The 15,087-nt window shown below is 33.3% G+C and overlaps 2 protein-coding genes across 6 annotated transcripts; both read left to right on the forward strand.

The window, feature by feature from the left end:
* The first annotated feature begins 578 nt into the window (after positions 1–578).
* On the forward strand, positions 579–4,526 carry mei-W68 (meiotic W68). 2 transcript variants are annotated; one of them, XM_040713320.2, is made up of 6 exons: positions 579–945; positions 1,686–1,911; positions 1,973–2,128; positions 2,191–2,399; positions 2,492–2,659; positions 4,245–4,526. In XM_040713320.2, the coding sequence occupies exons 1-6, from the start codon at positions 631–633 to the stop codon at positions 4,425–4,427; spliced, it is 1,257 nt and encodes a 418-aa protein (XP_040569254.1). In that variant the 5' UTR covers positions 579–630; the 3' UTR covers positions 4,428–4,526. The 2 variants fall into 2 exon arrangements, with proteins under 2 accessions (XP_040569254.1, XP_071744765.1); XM_071888664.1 differs by lacking the exon at positions 4,245–4,526 and adding an exon at positions 3,759–3,950 and having other exon boundaries at positions 599–945.
* Positions 4,524–15,008, forward strand: Pi4KIIIalpha (phosphatidylinositol 4-kinase III alpha). Of its 4 annotated transcripts, XM_040713317.2 has the most exons (17): positions 4,579–5,194; positions 5,263–5,439; positions 5,493–5,670; positions 5,864–6,016; positions 6,765–6,854; positions 6,921–7,167; positions 7,227–7,404; positions 7,464–7,682; positions 8,801–8,887; positions 9,076–10,393; positions 10,469–10,774; positions 10,838–11,800; positions 11,865–13,842; positions 13,898–14,138; positions 14,194–14,353; positions 14,425–14,514; positions 14,569–15,008. In XM_040713317.2, the coding sequence occupies exons 1-17, from the start codon at positions 4,900–4,902 to the stop codon at positions 14,702–14,704; spliced, it is 6,816 nt and encodes a 2,271-aa protein (XP_040569251.1). In that variant the 5' UTR covers positions 4,579–4,899; the 3' UTR covers positions 14,705–15,008. The 4 variants fall into 4 exon arrangements, with proteins under 4 accessions (XP_071744764.1, XP_040569251.1, XP_040569252.1 ...); XM_040713318.2 differs by lacking the exon at positions 8,801–8,887; XM_040713319.2 differs by lacking the exon at positions 5,864–6,016.
* The last annotated feature ends 79 nt before the right edge of the window (positions 15,009–15,087 follow it).

Consider the following 15,087-nt stretch of genomic DNA (forward strand, 5'->3'; position numbering starts at 1 on the left):
GTGTTATACCATAGTCCATAACTGATTTACGACTGATATTTGACTTACACCACGCTTTTAATATTGACGTCATAGTAGATCAGTCGTAACGTGTTTGTCAAAATCTATTTTTCTTGCCCAGCTGTCGGTACGATACTGTATTTAATGTATCGTCTATACATAATTAATATAGGGAAAAAATAGGAATTAATACGTAAAAATGTAACATTGTTAATTAAAGAGCTCTTTAGTGTAGTGATGATTTTTTTTTCCTTTCATCAAAAACATGTCTTCTTAACCCTTGAAGGCCATTCGTAGAATAGTTTACACTATTTTTGTAACTATACACTTAGTCCTATTTAGTTTTGAATATTAAAATTATTATGATTCAAATTTATTTGATTTAAATATAATGTAAATTTGAAACCTAACAGTGAACTGACCTTTAGGGCTGGGTTTAAAGCATCATGTCCGATTGACGATAATTGATAGTACATACTAGAGTGTTAGAAGTCATGTGGACTATGGTATACAGCCAATTACGCCAACATCCATTGCGCCTTCAGCTGATAGCCGTACTAACTGACTTTATTTAGTTAAAAAAATCACCGCTATGAAAACCGGTTTGATAATAATGACTCAAACGGGAAGATGTATTTCGAAGATGAAGAGGCTGTTATGGGAGATGAGGCCTTTTTGCAAGACTCAAGGCAAAGAGACGAAGAATTCATGATTTTTAAGTATAATAGAGATAAATTAAGGTATTTTTGGAATACGATTAGTAGTATACGTGAATGTGAGTGGAACTGGAGTCCATTGAACCCTAATGTTGGGAGTGACAGAGAGAGATTAAGTCCTCAAGAACGTCGCATATATGCTATACAAGCTGTCCAAGCTTGTATAAGGGAACAAATCCAAGATTTACTGTCTGGTCAAAATCCAACCTTTTACTCTCCTAATAGAAAGGCATTGACATTTCAATATTTTTCCATCATTTTTTAATGATAATTAATAGAGTGTTTTCATGTGACGTTAGCATTGTTGATGTTGTCTATTTTGGAGTCCTAAACAACCTAGTTTTATAGCAATCAAAAACCTTTTTTCATTCTTATTTTAGGAAATTTGTGAATTATTGGATCATGTCAAAATGAGACCAAAAATAAAGACCTTAAAAGTTATCGCTCAATTGCCTTGTTTTAATATATATGTGATCCTAAAATGTATGAAAAATATGTTATTACGTCGTTATACAGACTTATTTCCATATTCTAGATAAAAATTAACTATTATAATGGAAAGAATAAGATATTTTTCTTTTAATTGAACTACTTTTCTCGTCCCTAATCGATGGAAAAAGTAAAATAATTGTACAAATTTAGACATTTCATAGGGATTTTCAGTATATGTTACCTTGATTATGTTCAAATATCCGGGTGTATCATTGACATCAAGTAGTATTCAATACGGGTGTTAGGTCTTTCTTTTTTTAATTCTTACAACCAATTTTTTAGAGTTTAATAAAAATTTCTTGGATATTTGTTCATTCTATCAAGTAAATATCAACTTTGAGCCCTCAAGATGGTGTTTACTCAAATTATTATGCAATTTAAAACGTCAGTGAAAATGTTTTATTATTATATGCACACTATGTAATTAGTAATTGAAATCTTAATCATTCTTCATAATTGATTATGTAATACAAAAAGGATTGGAACTATGTACAATACGATCCTAGTTATGGTCTTGTTCCTGTCGAAGACTCTCTAATGGCCTTGGGAGCTGTGAAGACTTCACTCTACGTTCGAGGCTCACAGAATAAATATACTAAAATTATGTTTGTTTTACAAATGATTTTGAAACTTCTTATGGATGATACGAGAGCAACTCAAAGAGATATGTACTATCAAAGAGCCAAGGATTTTAAGAATCAACGTAATTTAGCTTTTATATATTATATTAATGATGGATTAATTATAATTAATCATTTTCATAGATGAGCTGAATGAATCACTTTTTGTTATATCATCCATGCTTCAGATTTCCCGATATGATCTTCATATATTAACCACCTCTAAAGGTCTTATTTATGGGGATTTTAACTATGTCGATCCTGATAATTTTCATCTCGTTGACTGTAGAAAATCCGTCAGTAAGACTTTTCACAAATGATATTCTAAACAAAAAATTAATTTTCATTATACATATTATTAGCCAATGTTCCAGACAATGTTCTTGGTATTCGTCAAATGTCATCAAATGCAAAATTATGTCTGGTCGTGGAGAAAGATGCTGTATTTCAGAGACTAGTGAATAGTAACTTATTACATATATTCAACCGTGAAGTTATAATAATTACTGGCAAAGGTGTTCCAGACGTAAATACAAGACAGTTATTACATAGGATTTATCAATGTTTTAAAGTGGGTAGTGTTTGTATGTGCCGACATAGATACACAAAATCCTTACATTTTGTTCTACTTTTTACTTTCCTATATGTATGTACATATAATAGTTGCCAATGTTTGCGCTGGTGGATGGAGATCCATACGGTATTGACATTATGTTTGTTTACAAATATGGATCACTTTCGATGGCATGGTGTTGTGAAAATATGACCGTCCCTGCACTCAAATGGATTGGGCTACATCCAACGGATTTTGAATTAATGGAGTCTAATCAAGTAAATATATTTTATTTGATATTATTACTCTTGGATTCCTTAAATATGGGAGCAGGGCTGGTTATAGGGGGTATTAGGGGGAAAGTACCCCCGCTCTTGATTGGCATCGGGTGTTACGTAAAATTTTAAATACCGGATGGAAACTTGAAACTTACACACTTAGGAAAAAAAAATAGTCTGCCATTCTTTAAGTGTACATTTAACAAAAATATCTATTAATCTTTTTCTGATACATAGCCAATGGGAATGTAATATTGATTTATTCTATTCGGCCGCCATTGGCCCCACAGATGGCGAAAAATCGCTTGTAAAAAAGAGTTACAAGTATTGCGAATGAAGTTTGGGTCCATGGCAGTCCACTCCTCGTCGAAGGAGGGCTTCAATGTTCGGGTGACGGATGCTACAGCCCCTCCTCTCGATGTCTCCATCTAGCTGAAAGTTGACTTTACCATCGGGGAAATTTGTCTGAGCCTAGAGGAGCAGGTTGGCCTTGATAACGTCGATATACATGGATGCCGTGAGCTTGTAATCCTCTAGGAACCTCATTATAGGCACCACAATACCACTGAAGGCATTTTTCCTGAGTCCCCTTTCCTTTCTATCGTCTCGATGTGGTCTAGCCTCTTCTTAACATTGTAGATGGTTTTACGAGCTATTCCTGTCAGCCTGGCTACCTCTGTTAGAGTGTGACCGCATGAAGAAGAATTGATGCCCTAAGCCTTGAATCTCGCTGCGATGACATTTCTAGTCTGATTTTAAAAATTCAAAAGGCAGCAGGTGCTTGAGATATAATATTACAGGCTTACCTCATTTCCTCATACAGGACCTCTCAAATCAACATAATATATGTGTCTATGTTTCAAGTTTCCAACCGGTATATACAACAAAATGAAATTTTATAAAAATTCCATAAATAATAAAAAGAAAGGTCATTATGAGAAAGTAAATAAAAATTGTTTTTCTACAAAAATATCAGTCAATGAAATATGCTCAAAATTGATTTTTTTTAAAAGGCCATTTAAAAATATGCAAGGAGAGGCGATGCATTTATTTTCTAAAAAGTAAAATGATTTTTTTTAAATATTTATCTTTGCTGCAGGCTCTGCTCATGCTAAAACCGGCCCTGGATATGGAGGAGTTCCTAATTAAAATGTACTTTTACCGAATATCAATTATAAATTCATAAGATTTAGTCCAAGGTTCTTAGCCTAGAAGCACTCTCTCTTACTATATTCCTACTTATTGGGGGAAAAATCCGACCTCCCGGCAGTTTATACTTAGAAGTGGTGTCCACAAGGTAGCCTGGAGATCTAAAAAATAAATCAATTACCTATATAAACGTCCTATTTACATAAATATTTCTAATTAGGATGACCAATTGTCCTCTTTTCTCCGAACATGTCCTCTTTTTATATCCTACCCGGCTACTTTTTTATAATTTGTTGAAATGTCTTGTTTTCTAGATTATGTCGATTTTCATTCGATTTAATATAAAATTCAAGTTACCATAATTAAAAGAATAAGATTTAAAATATGATCACCCTAATATAAATAAATTGATATTGTGATTTGTTAATCTATTCAGCTATTGGAAATGAATGAGCCCGATGTACGACGATGTCATAGCTTACTCAATCGACCCTACATTGATGATTTTATGATTATGCAAATTGAATATATGCTGGAAGTAAACAAGAAGGCGGAGATACAGTCCGAATCTATATTATCATACATAGTAGAGAAAATCAACTTTGGTGAATATATATAATTATAAGTATATAAATTATTTAACTTTGTACAAATAGATCATGATACTTGTGACAAAGGTATAACTACGTATTAATAAAATTAGCATTGATAAAATAGACATTGTTAATGTCTACTATTTGTGTACTATTAAGGTCTAGGGTAGTTTAATCAGTTGTAAAAAGAAAAAAAGAGTGAGGAGTGATATTATATTAATTATGACATGACCTATTATAAGACTTATAAAGAGAGGTAAATAGAGAGAGTGAAAGAGAATTGAGGAGTTGGGCTGGGAAGGACACGAAAAGGAGGAAGATACGTACATTTACAGTAGTAAATATTAAGAGACAGTAAGCACAATAGTAGATGGAGAAGATTGTGTAAATCTGCCTATGAAGAAGAGAAGAACTTAAGGACAGAATTGAAAACTAAGTTGCCAAAAGAAGAGGAAGAGAAGGAGTTGCTCAGCTGATATACTGAATTCTATTTTGGATATGTTGGACTCGGATCCACTTAAGCTTTACCGTTCTACAATTTTTTCCTTGGCTCGAAGTCTTGCAAAAATACAGGACGTAGAATGGGACCGGATCCGTGATCCTCTTTTCTCTCAATGTCCGTCAAGGGACTCCGTGGAATTGACAGAAAAGAATCAGGATGCGCTGATTGCTCTAGGGATTTTCCTACTTGAATCCAAAGGAGCTTGGAAGAATAAAATCGTTCCTTATCTTCTTCATGTGGAGTCCCAACTCTATCGTACCAAAGTATTGGTTCGTAAATCTCCAGATGGAAGTAAGTAAAAGTTCCTTTTGGTTGTAGAATGCTGAATTGCACTCAGTATCTTACTTTCCTTCTTGTAGAGGTTCCAGTGGGCGAATCCTTTTCCTTTTCTTTGAATACTCTCCTCTCGGACATTGCTGTCAACTGCCTGGACTACCGCTCTGATATATTCATTGCCCAAATTACATTAATGGAAAAACTAGTCAAAATAATCGAAAAAGGAAGGGAAAATCAAAATGAGGACACTCACCATTCCGGTAAGTGCTTCATTATTCATTCCAGTAATTCTACTATTTACTCTCCTTTTCAGAATATTTATGTTGCACAGTTGTACCCGTTCTTTTGGGCACTTCCAGGGCTATGGGAAGATTTAGTCATTCCAATGATTTCTTACTGAATAAACTATTTCCTCCAAAGCCTCAAGTTCAAGTTCCCCCATCCATATCCACAGTCAAGAACTACAACAAGAGTCATTTCAATAATTTTAGGTGAAGTTCCTTCTTTATTATATCTAGTTTCTTAGTACTTATATCATTAGTATCATTTCATATTCACTAATTTTTGAATTATGGAAGATTGAGTAGATAACTTAATTAGAAAGTAGGCTTAGGATCATCTATGTATGTACTATTTGTGGCTTATGAATAATGTTAGTACCGAGTAATTATGATACTTCTCAAGGCAATCATACTCTTTCGAAGACAGGCAGCAACAACAGCAGATACAGGATAAATCCCCCATAAATCAAAACCATATCCTAGCGAACAAAAGCCATCGACAACATCAGCATCGACATCATTTTTACTGTCATCCTTCTCATTTATTGCTGGACAGGTTAGCTAGACCAGTAATCAGAACTTGAAGTTGCATGACCTAAATAACATTATCCTCTTTTTCTCATTTCCCACAAATCACTATTTAAATCTTGACCTTATTATGCACTATATACATTAGCACACGGCATACTCACGCTGTTTTGGATGACATCAAAACCAACTGATTAATTTTATTTATTTCTTTATGACTCATTCTTTTAAATTATAATACGAAATTCTTATTAGTCCTTTGTCGCAAATTCCACTTAAAGTATCCAAAATTGATCGTCACAGTAAAATAAAATAATATTTATATTTTATTTGAAAGGCCAATATAAGTATCTTTAACCCAATAAATGTTAACACTAAAGCTAAAATTTATGCGGATCTAAACTCATCCCACAAATTTGAATACAAGGCCTGTAATTGACTCAAATATGTCTATAAAATATCAACCTATGTTAAGTAATAAAAAAAATCTTGATTTTTGTTCAAAATTGTTTTTATTTTGAATGACCACATAAATAATTGTCTTTTAGCCTCTTTTTTATACATAATATGTGCATATTTATGTATAAGCTTAATGCTATTTGCTTCTAAAACCTGTTTATGTAAATTATTAATATTTAACTTCAATACATATTATTATTCATTGGGGTAATCCTCATTTGACATTTTTTTCTTATTAATTATTTTAAAATATTTCTTTCTTCGTCGTATATCAAGTAATTTATTTGATTAATACATTGTAGTTTATTTTGATGTAGATCTATTATTCCAAAATCTCTTTCCCGCACATTTCAAAACCATCGTGAAATAATTAATTCTCAATCTGTGGATTCTATTGTTGATTTAAGGTATAGATGTATATTCATATTATGTTATACTCTGATCTATGTATGTATTTTTTTTTTTTTTTTTAGTTTCCGTCCATCACTGCGAGCGGATTTGATGGTTTATCAAAGTCATCGTCAGAGTTTATCGTATCAAAAGAAATTAGCATTTCAAAGTCAACAGTCAGTTCAGCCCTATGATCCTACAAATTATTTTTTTCACAAATACGGCTCTTCTTTTCATCAAATACAAGCACCGCTTACAAAGACTTGCACATCTCATGGTATGTTTGATACGTGCAAGAATAAGTTAGCCTTTCCTTCTGAGCATATTGAGGTAGGGCTCATTATCTAGACAACTAGACGGTCTCAGAGTATTAATTTCCTTATTTATAGTCATTGTTTCGGCTTGTCAAAAAAACGTTAAATAAAGAAGTCTTGGAATTTCTAGATAATTTATGTGTAGAGACTTTTGATTTAGAGTCTCTTAAGCAGTGGCCATACAAAACCTTTTTGGAAATTGTTAGTTTGTCGATGATATCGGTACTAAGAGAAGTTTTGCATACGTCTCATGGTGAATTATTGTATTAAGTTAATTAATTGAAAATTATGACTTAACTTCTTTTTGAATAGGTTTGTCTTCTTCCTTCATCAAGGAAATTCAAATATTTGTCAAAAAGCTATTTTTGTCTGGTCAAACTGAGCTTCAAACCAAAGACTCTGAGATCAATGGGGAGTTAGAAGAACACATACCATCATCTGAAAAACCCGTTGTGAACAAATTTAAACTTAATGTCCAGACCAATGCTGTTTGTGTAGACATACTGGTATACGTGACAAGAGACGAAAAAGGTTTGTTCCGTACTCATTCAGTTACTTTAATTAGTTTGTATACTTCTCCACATAGCTTTTTTCAAAAAGTTTGATACAATATACTTACATACATATATATACATGTTAATTCTTATAACCTTAAATTATGTTTATTTTGACCATCCAGATTTAAACATATTTCAAAGATATCCAGTAGAGTGCATGCATATATTATGTACAATGACCTAGCTTACTTTCTTCTTTTTAATTAAAAAAAGGACTTAAATACTACATATTTGTACTTTTAATGTTTTAATCATTGGTGTCTAAAATAGTTGTACGTATTAAGTACATAGTTACTTCCATTATAATTCTATATTAATGAGTTATTTGCTTAAAGTTGTCTAATGTTTCTGTATTTTTTATAAAACCTTGTCATCCCTGTATTGGAGCCTTTTTTTTTTTTTTTTTTTTTTTTTTTTTTTTTTTTTTTTTGTTTGTGCTACTATACATACTAAAGCTTTATTACTCTTAGCACTAGAATGACGATGCTGGGGTGTCTGCAGGAGATGTAACACCTCTCCTCCACCAAAAAAAATGCAAAATTGTAATCGTTATATAAAATTATCATCTAATTTAAAGAATGTAATGTTTAAAAAAAAAATACCCCGCCCGACCCCCAAATATATATATATATACGGACGCCCTTACGATGATTCGCATTTTTGATACCAGCAGTTCACGAAGTGAGGTATTATGCAACAACTCCGTCGTTCTGGTCTCTTTTTACTATTATTTGTCAAAAAGAAATCTTGAGTGTTCATTGAACCTTTTTATATGTTTCGAAATAATTTTGTAGGCAAAGTTTCATTACTTAAAAACAGGTGAGAATATTTTTGTTGGCGTAAGTACGACCAAAGAAATACTATAACACCGTCGTTCTAGTGTTGAGGTTTTTATATAATGATTAAACATGTAGGTAATTGTTAATTTATTTTGAATGCATTTTTGGAGAAAATGAAAATACCTACATATTATTATCTACTACTGTCTTTCCTTAGTGTTAATTCCCAATAATTTGTTGTCGTTCCTCTTTCCCCTAACGCCTTTATTTGATCTCTTTTATTTGCATGTACATATTTATTCCAAAATTGTAGAAGCAAATGGAATAGTAGATTATAGTGATAAGCATTTTTTGTCATCATTTATGGCTTCACATTTAATGGTGGATGCTTCTGAATTCGGTATGTATCTCTTTTTACCTTTTTTGTTTAAAGTTTGATAATTAATTACTCATTTATTTGTAATTGTTTAAATGTACCTATATTTATTCGTTGATAGAAGTGTTTGTGCAATTAAATATTATATTTTGCAATATACATACTATACTTATGTCTGACTATCTAACGTTCACTGTTTTCCTTTTTAATAGGAGCCGATAGCTTAGTCTCAAAATTAACGGATAAGATTTCTACTACGTCAAGTCATCGTCTCATTCTAGCTCATATGCCTCTTATAATGGTTTGTATTGAAGGATTGGGGAAGATGTCTGAAAAATTTCCATCTCTTGCCAAGCAGAGTAGTGATTGTTTAAGAGAATTTCTCACAAATCCTTCTCCCATATTGACAAGATTATATCGACATAACTTGGACTATACAAAGAGACTTCCAAACATAACAGTATCCGATACAGAGAGTAATCAATCTACACAAAACATTGCTGAAAATAAAAAAGTCAATGCCTGCTACGTTGCATTTGAAAAATTAAGGGACTGTGCCATAGAAAATTTATGTGTTTGTCTCAAAGCAAGTCTGGACCGTGATTATAATAGTATACCGGCTCTTGTTAGTGCAGTAACTACCAGGTTGTTTCACCCAGATAGTGTCAAAGACAAAAATTGGAATCTAAGCTCTGCTAATACTATTTTAGCATTAGGACATATTGCTGTCATATTAAGAAATTCTGAAGATAATACAAAGGCTGTACTTAAATTTATGCTTCAATGGTTTGATACCAGTCCTTCAGAACAAGACACAATGTTAATAGACCAAATGGGCTGTATTGCCATATCGAGAACAGCGATTGATGGTATTTATACAGAAATAATGAAGAAGTTTAAAGAAATTATCAAGGAAGCTTCCCAAACTGTTTATGGAGGTCAACACCATTCTGCTACTGATCGTAGAAATAAATACCAACGATGTTCCGGCGCTGTAATAAATGCTCTCGGTAATATAGCAGCAAACATTCAAGGGTTGATTCTTTTAAATGATTTTTTGATTAAGATGATGGAACTTTATGTTAATATTGGATTAGAGGTCAAAAAGCTATCTGATAAAACTGAACGAGGTTTGCTCAAAGCCTCTAATAGTGCAGGAAATTTAGGAGTATTAATACCAGTGATTGCTGTTCTCATACGGCGGATGGATGATAAAGACTTATCAAATCCAAATAACCGTTTGAAAAAGTTTTTTAGCGACTTTTGGTTATATGCTGTTGTGTTTGGATTTACAAAAGATGATAATGGTCTTTGGCCTCAGGATTGGTATGATGGAGTTAGTGAAATTGCTGCTAAGGCCCCTAAATTAACATTTAGTACTGGGGAAAAACATGAAATAAGAGTAATGAAAGTTACACAAGCTATCTCCACAGAAGGCGTTACTTATGCCGAACTTCAAGAAATGAAAACACAGCTTTTGGCATTACTCGACAATCCTCCCGTTATGGTTAATCTCGTTCCAAAATACACGTCCGTATCAAGACATTATAACATTGCCGTTGACACGTATTTTATTTATGTTTTTTTTTATTATTATTATTTTAGATTTCCCATTATCATTTATTTAACCTCTGTCTACTGGCTAGAATATTTACGACTCAAAATGGTGACGGATGTATCGTCTTTTAATAAATTGTTTGATTATTTGGAGGATAAGGCAATTCAAGTTGACAAAAATGGAATCTATGAATGCATTTCTTCGATTGTTACAAAGTTATTTTCAGAATACTGTCAAACTATGGCTGAAAAATCTAAAACTAAGGCTCGCGACCGTAATTTAGAAATTATAGCAGTAATTTTACTCATTGAGTTTAATAATCCAAATAGGAATATTAGGAAGAGATCAGATGTGTACGTATACTTTTAACTTAATCAAATTGTTAACTAATTATTAACCTATTCTTGTTTAATTAGATTTTTAAGTGAACTCGTTGACAAGTTTCCACACTTACTTTGGAGCAAAGCAGTTCTTTTTGGGATGTTGAATGCTCTTCAACAGCTTAAGTCGTCTATAAATAATGAGGATAGTCAAGAAGTTGAAATCGGTCGAATAAAGAGGAAAGTTATTTTAATGGATACTCTTCAAGAGAGGGAAGAAATTTTGCTTGATTTTGCTCAAAGAATCAAGCAATTTATAAAGACATCTATGGAATGGGCTCCTGGTACTGTTCAGTCTCATCTTCAGGAATATATCAATACTGTTACTCAGATCAATTATTATAATCATGCGGGTGTGTCATTGGCATCTGAATGTATTCAAAACTTATCCTCGGGGCTAGAGAGATCAGGAACACTCAGAAGTACGGGATTAACGCAAATTAACTCCGGTAAAATTGATGCATCTCTTTTTTTGTCTGCTATGACAAAGAGACTGAGCAATACCTCGAGTGTATCTGCACTTCTTTACGATAAAAGTGGAGTTAAAAGATATAATGTTATAAAATCTTTCTTTGAAGAATTGAAAGAAGGTGCATCACTTGCATCTGGTTTGGATTCTTCCTCAGATAGCATTGAAAAGGGAAAAAAACAGTTTCACAATGCAATGTGGAAGATGACAGCATCTCTCATACTCATCAAACCTGCAATTGATGATGGACTTTTGTTTGAAATTACCCGAGCACCTCTTAAATTATTCGAAGAAGAATCCATGAAAACCGTTGTAGAGTGTTGGAATTGGCTTCTTTCTGCTCGGCCTGACATGGAAATGCCGTTTTTACAAGAAATGATAGCTGCTTGGCATTCTGCACAGCATGCCAATTTGGGTTTATTTGCAAAGGACGATGTCGATGCAAGTAGTCCATTGGCTCCAGACGAAAAAATGAAAACAGAAGTAAAGCCTATCAGACCGATTGTTGCTCCTCATGACATATGGATCAGGTAAATGATATTTTTAATTCGCCCTTATCTTCAACTAATTAATACTTCTCATGATGTTCTAAAGATTTATTCAGGAGCGGATTGAAATAGCCAAATATTGTAATCGAGATCAAATTATAATGTTTACTCTAATGTTACAAAGAACTCTTGCCATTAAAGTGGGATCTGCCGAATGTCTCATGACTAGACATTCTTCTACTGCTGGTACTAGGTTTAGATTATTGACATGTGGAATGTCTCTACTACAAGGGGATGTGTTGCATAAATCCCTCGCTAAAAATGTTTTGAGACAAAGGATTTACAGTGTAGCATTAGATTATTTTTGTTCTGATAAAAAATATCCAACCCAGACTGGAAATGAGTTGAGTGAAGATATACAAATAATGCTTAAGTTTTGGACAGTTATGCATGCTGACAAAAAATATATCAAGTCTCATATGGTTGGTGATCTAGATGGATTGGTATCTGAGCGAAATTTTACTCATGCAAATGCGGGTGGTTACTCTATAACTGGAGGAAGTATTGCAATCAACTCTTCTATTTCTAATTATAATTCTGCCTATAATTTTGATAATAGAAGTATTTCGAGTGAATTTGGTAGAAATCCCATTGTCACTTCAACAATTGGGGTAGGCGCCGGAAATTCCAACATTGGATGGATGAATACTGTACCATTAGCGTCTAATGGTGGAACCAACACATTGACCAAACGATCTGTATCCCGACAACAACAAAGACATTTCATTGCTAATGACTCGCTTGTAAAAGATTATACCAAAAAAAGATGGTTAATACTCTCACTCCTCTCTGTAGAAATTGAGACCCTCGTCACAAATCAAAATCCTTTAATTGAGACTAGAGAGGCGTTGGCTTCTTTGTTGACTAATAGAGACTATGGAACGACTGCAGTGGGTAACGTGGGTCGTCAATATGAGGATGCTATGAAATTTTTAGATGATGTCCGTAATCGGACTACTGACAAGTCTTGGAAAGAAAATGCTCGAAATGCATGGGATGTTTCACCTGCTCTAGCAGTATTTTTACCAAGCAGATTTAAATCAGTTGTTCTTGAAAATGATGTAACAATACTTGTGCAAGCACATCCGACTGAAGTTTGTCATTTAGACAAGGCCTTAGATTTTTTCCTAACAAAAGACTCAATTGAAAATGATTCATCCATTTTACCGTATATCCTCACTTGGAAGCGATGCAGTCCTTTAAAAGCCCTGTCTCTTCTCTGTCCTAGAACAATTCCTACACATCCTTTGACTGCCCAGTACGCTGTGAGGGTATTGAGCTCATATCCTTCAGAGGCAGTTTTATTTTATATACCTCAGTTGGTCCAAGCTACTCGATGGGATGATTTGGGATTTGTTAAGGAGTTTATTAAAAACATTTCAAAAAAATCAAATCTTGTAGCTCATCAGTTGATTTGGAATATGGAGACAAATATGTTTACGGATGAGGAAGGTTTGGAAAAGGATCCAGAAATGTATGAAAGACTTGTACCATTACGACAAGCAATTGAAAACGGTCTTAGCGGAGCAGCCAAGAAATTTTATACTAGAGAATTTGACTTCTTTAAAAAAGTAACTCAAGTCTCAGGAAAAATAAAGGAATATCCAAAAGGTCAGCAACGCAAAACAGCTTGTGTCAAAGCCCTTCAGGAAATAGTTTTGCAGCACGGATGTTATTTACCTTCAAATCCTGAAGCTCTTGTTTTAGATATTGATCGTACAAGTGGAACTCCAATGCAAAGTGCAGCAAAGGCTCCCTATCTAGCGAGATTTAAAGTGCGCAGATTAGGTATAAATAAATTAGAGCAAAAAGGCATCGAGTATAGTGAAAACGAGGATGAATCTGTCATTTCCAATGATGATCAACATGCAGAATATTGGCAGGCAGCAATATTTAAAGTGGGAGACGATTGTCGTCAAGATATGTTGGCTCTTCAAGTGATTGAATTATTCCAATATATATTTCGACAGGCCGGACTGGATTTATTTCTATTTCCCTACAAAGTGGTTGCAACAAGTCCTGGGGTAATCACGTACCTATATACATTTTTATTTATTTATTTGTTTTTAAATCGTCTAGTGTGGAGTGATAGAGTGTGTCCCTGATGCCAAGTCAAGGGATCAAATTGGTCGAAAAGTTAATATTGATCTCCATCAGTATTTCATTAAAGAATTTGGCGAAGGTCAGAAGTATAAAAAAGCTAGGCGTTGTTTCATAACATCAATGGCAGCATATAGTGTAATCGGATTCATACTACAGATCAAAGATCGTCACAATGGGAATATAATGGTGGACAAGCATGGCCATATAATTCATATCGGTATATTAAAATATTTCTTCCTTTCCGTAATCTATCACTATTGTCACTATTTTAGATTTCGGTTTTATGTTTGAGAGCTCTCCGGGTGGAAATTTGGCATTTGAGCCAGATATGAAATTAACAACTGAATTTGTTGAAATTATGGGTGGAAAGATGGAAGCTTCTGGATTTAGACGGTTTATGGAACTCTGTGTTCAAGCTTATTTAGCCATTAGGTAGGAATTGTTTTTTTTTAATTTAAGTACATCAATCTAATTACTAAGTTTATTCTCTATACAAATTTTAGGCCTTACTCCAAAGACATCATTCATTTGGTGCAATTGATGCTGGACACCGAACTTCCTTGTTTTCGTGGTCAGACAATAGAACAATTAAGGTAGGGTGGTTCCATAATGAGTTTCAATTAAGTACTTATTTTTTTATTTTTTAGAGGAAGACTCCAACCCACGGCTTCAGACTTGGTCGCTTCATCTTACATGATAAGTGTGATCAAGAACTCATTCCTGAATTTCAGAACAAGAGCCTATGACATGCTCCAGTATCAACAAAACAGTATTCCATATTAATGGACAACATGGGCTCATTCACCTCTACTACCTTACACTAGTCAGATAAATGTATTTATTTTCCCTGTTAATTAAAATCATTTTAACCCTCTGATTTTCTCCTCATTCATTATTTTTGAATGTTGCTATTTATTGTCTCTTATATCTTAAAATAATTTTATTTTAAGCGTAATTATTCCTGAATTGTACTTTTCACATCACATTCCATCGATATACACATATAAGTTTAATGTTTCAAAGTATATTATTTTATATTGTTAAGAACATGAAATTTTTGAAGCTAAATATAGTTTATTTATTTTTATTTATACTCTTTATAACTTATTTGTATATTAGAATAGTATCTGGGAGGAGACCAGGGACAGTTACAATACTTTATTTTG

The sequence above is a fragment of the Lepeophtheirus salmonis genome, chromosome 5 (assembly GCF_016086655.4).
Source record: "Lepeophtheirus salmonis chromosome 5, UVic_Lsal_1.4, whole genome shotgun sequence".
Classification (NCBI taxonomy): Eukaryota; Metazoa; Arthropoda; class Copepoda; order Siphonostomatoida; family Caligidae; genus Lepeophtheirus; species Lepeophtheirus salmonis.

What these genes read in the sequence shown, in the direction of transcription:
- mei-W68 (XM_040713320.2), top strand. Translation starts at nt 631, where the DNA reads ATGTATTTCGAAGATGAAGAGGCTGTTATGGGAGATGAGGCCTTTTTG. An exon ending in TGACTGTAGAAAATCCGTCA is followed by an intron (nt 2,129 to 2,190) that starts GTAAGACTTTTC and finishes ACATATTATTAG; the next exon opens with CCAATGTTCCAGACAATGTT. An exon ending in AATTAATGGAGTCTAATCAA is followed by an intron (nt 2,660 to 4,244) that starts GTAAATATATTT and finishes TAATCTATTCAG; the next exon opens with CTATTGGAAATGAATGAGCC.
- Pi4KIIIalpha (XM_040713317.2), top strand. Translation starts at nt 4,900, where the DNA reads ATGTTGGACTCGGATCCACTTAAGCTTTACCGTTCTACAATTTTTTCC. An exon ending in AATCTCGTTCCAAAATACAC is followed by an intron (nt 10,394 to 10,468) that starts GTCCGTATCAAG and finishes TTATTATTTTAG; the next exon opens with ATTTCCCATTATCATTTATT. An exon ending in CCTCATGACATATGGATCAG is followed by an intron (nt 11,801 to 11,864) that starts GTAAATGATATT and finishes GATGTTCTAAAG; the next exon opens with ATTTATTCAGGAGCGGATTG.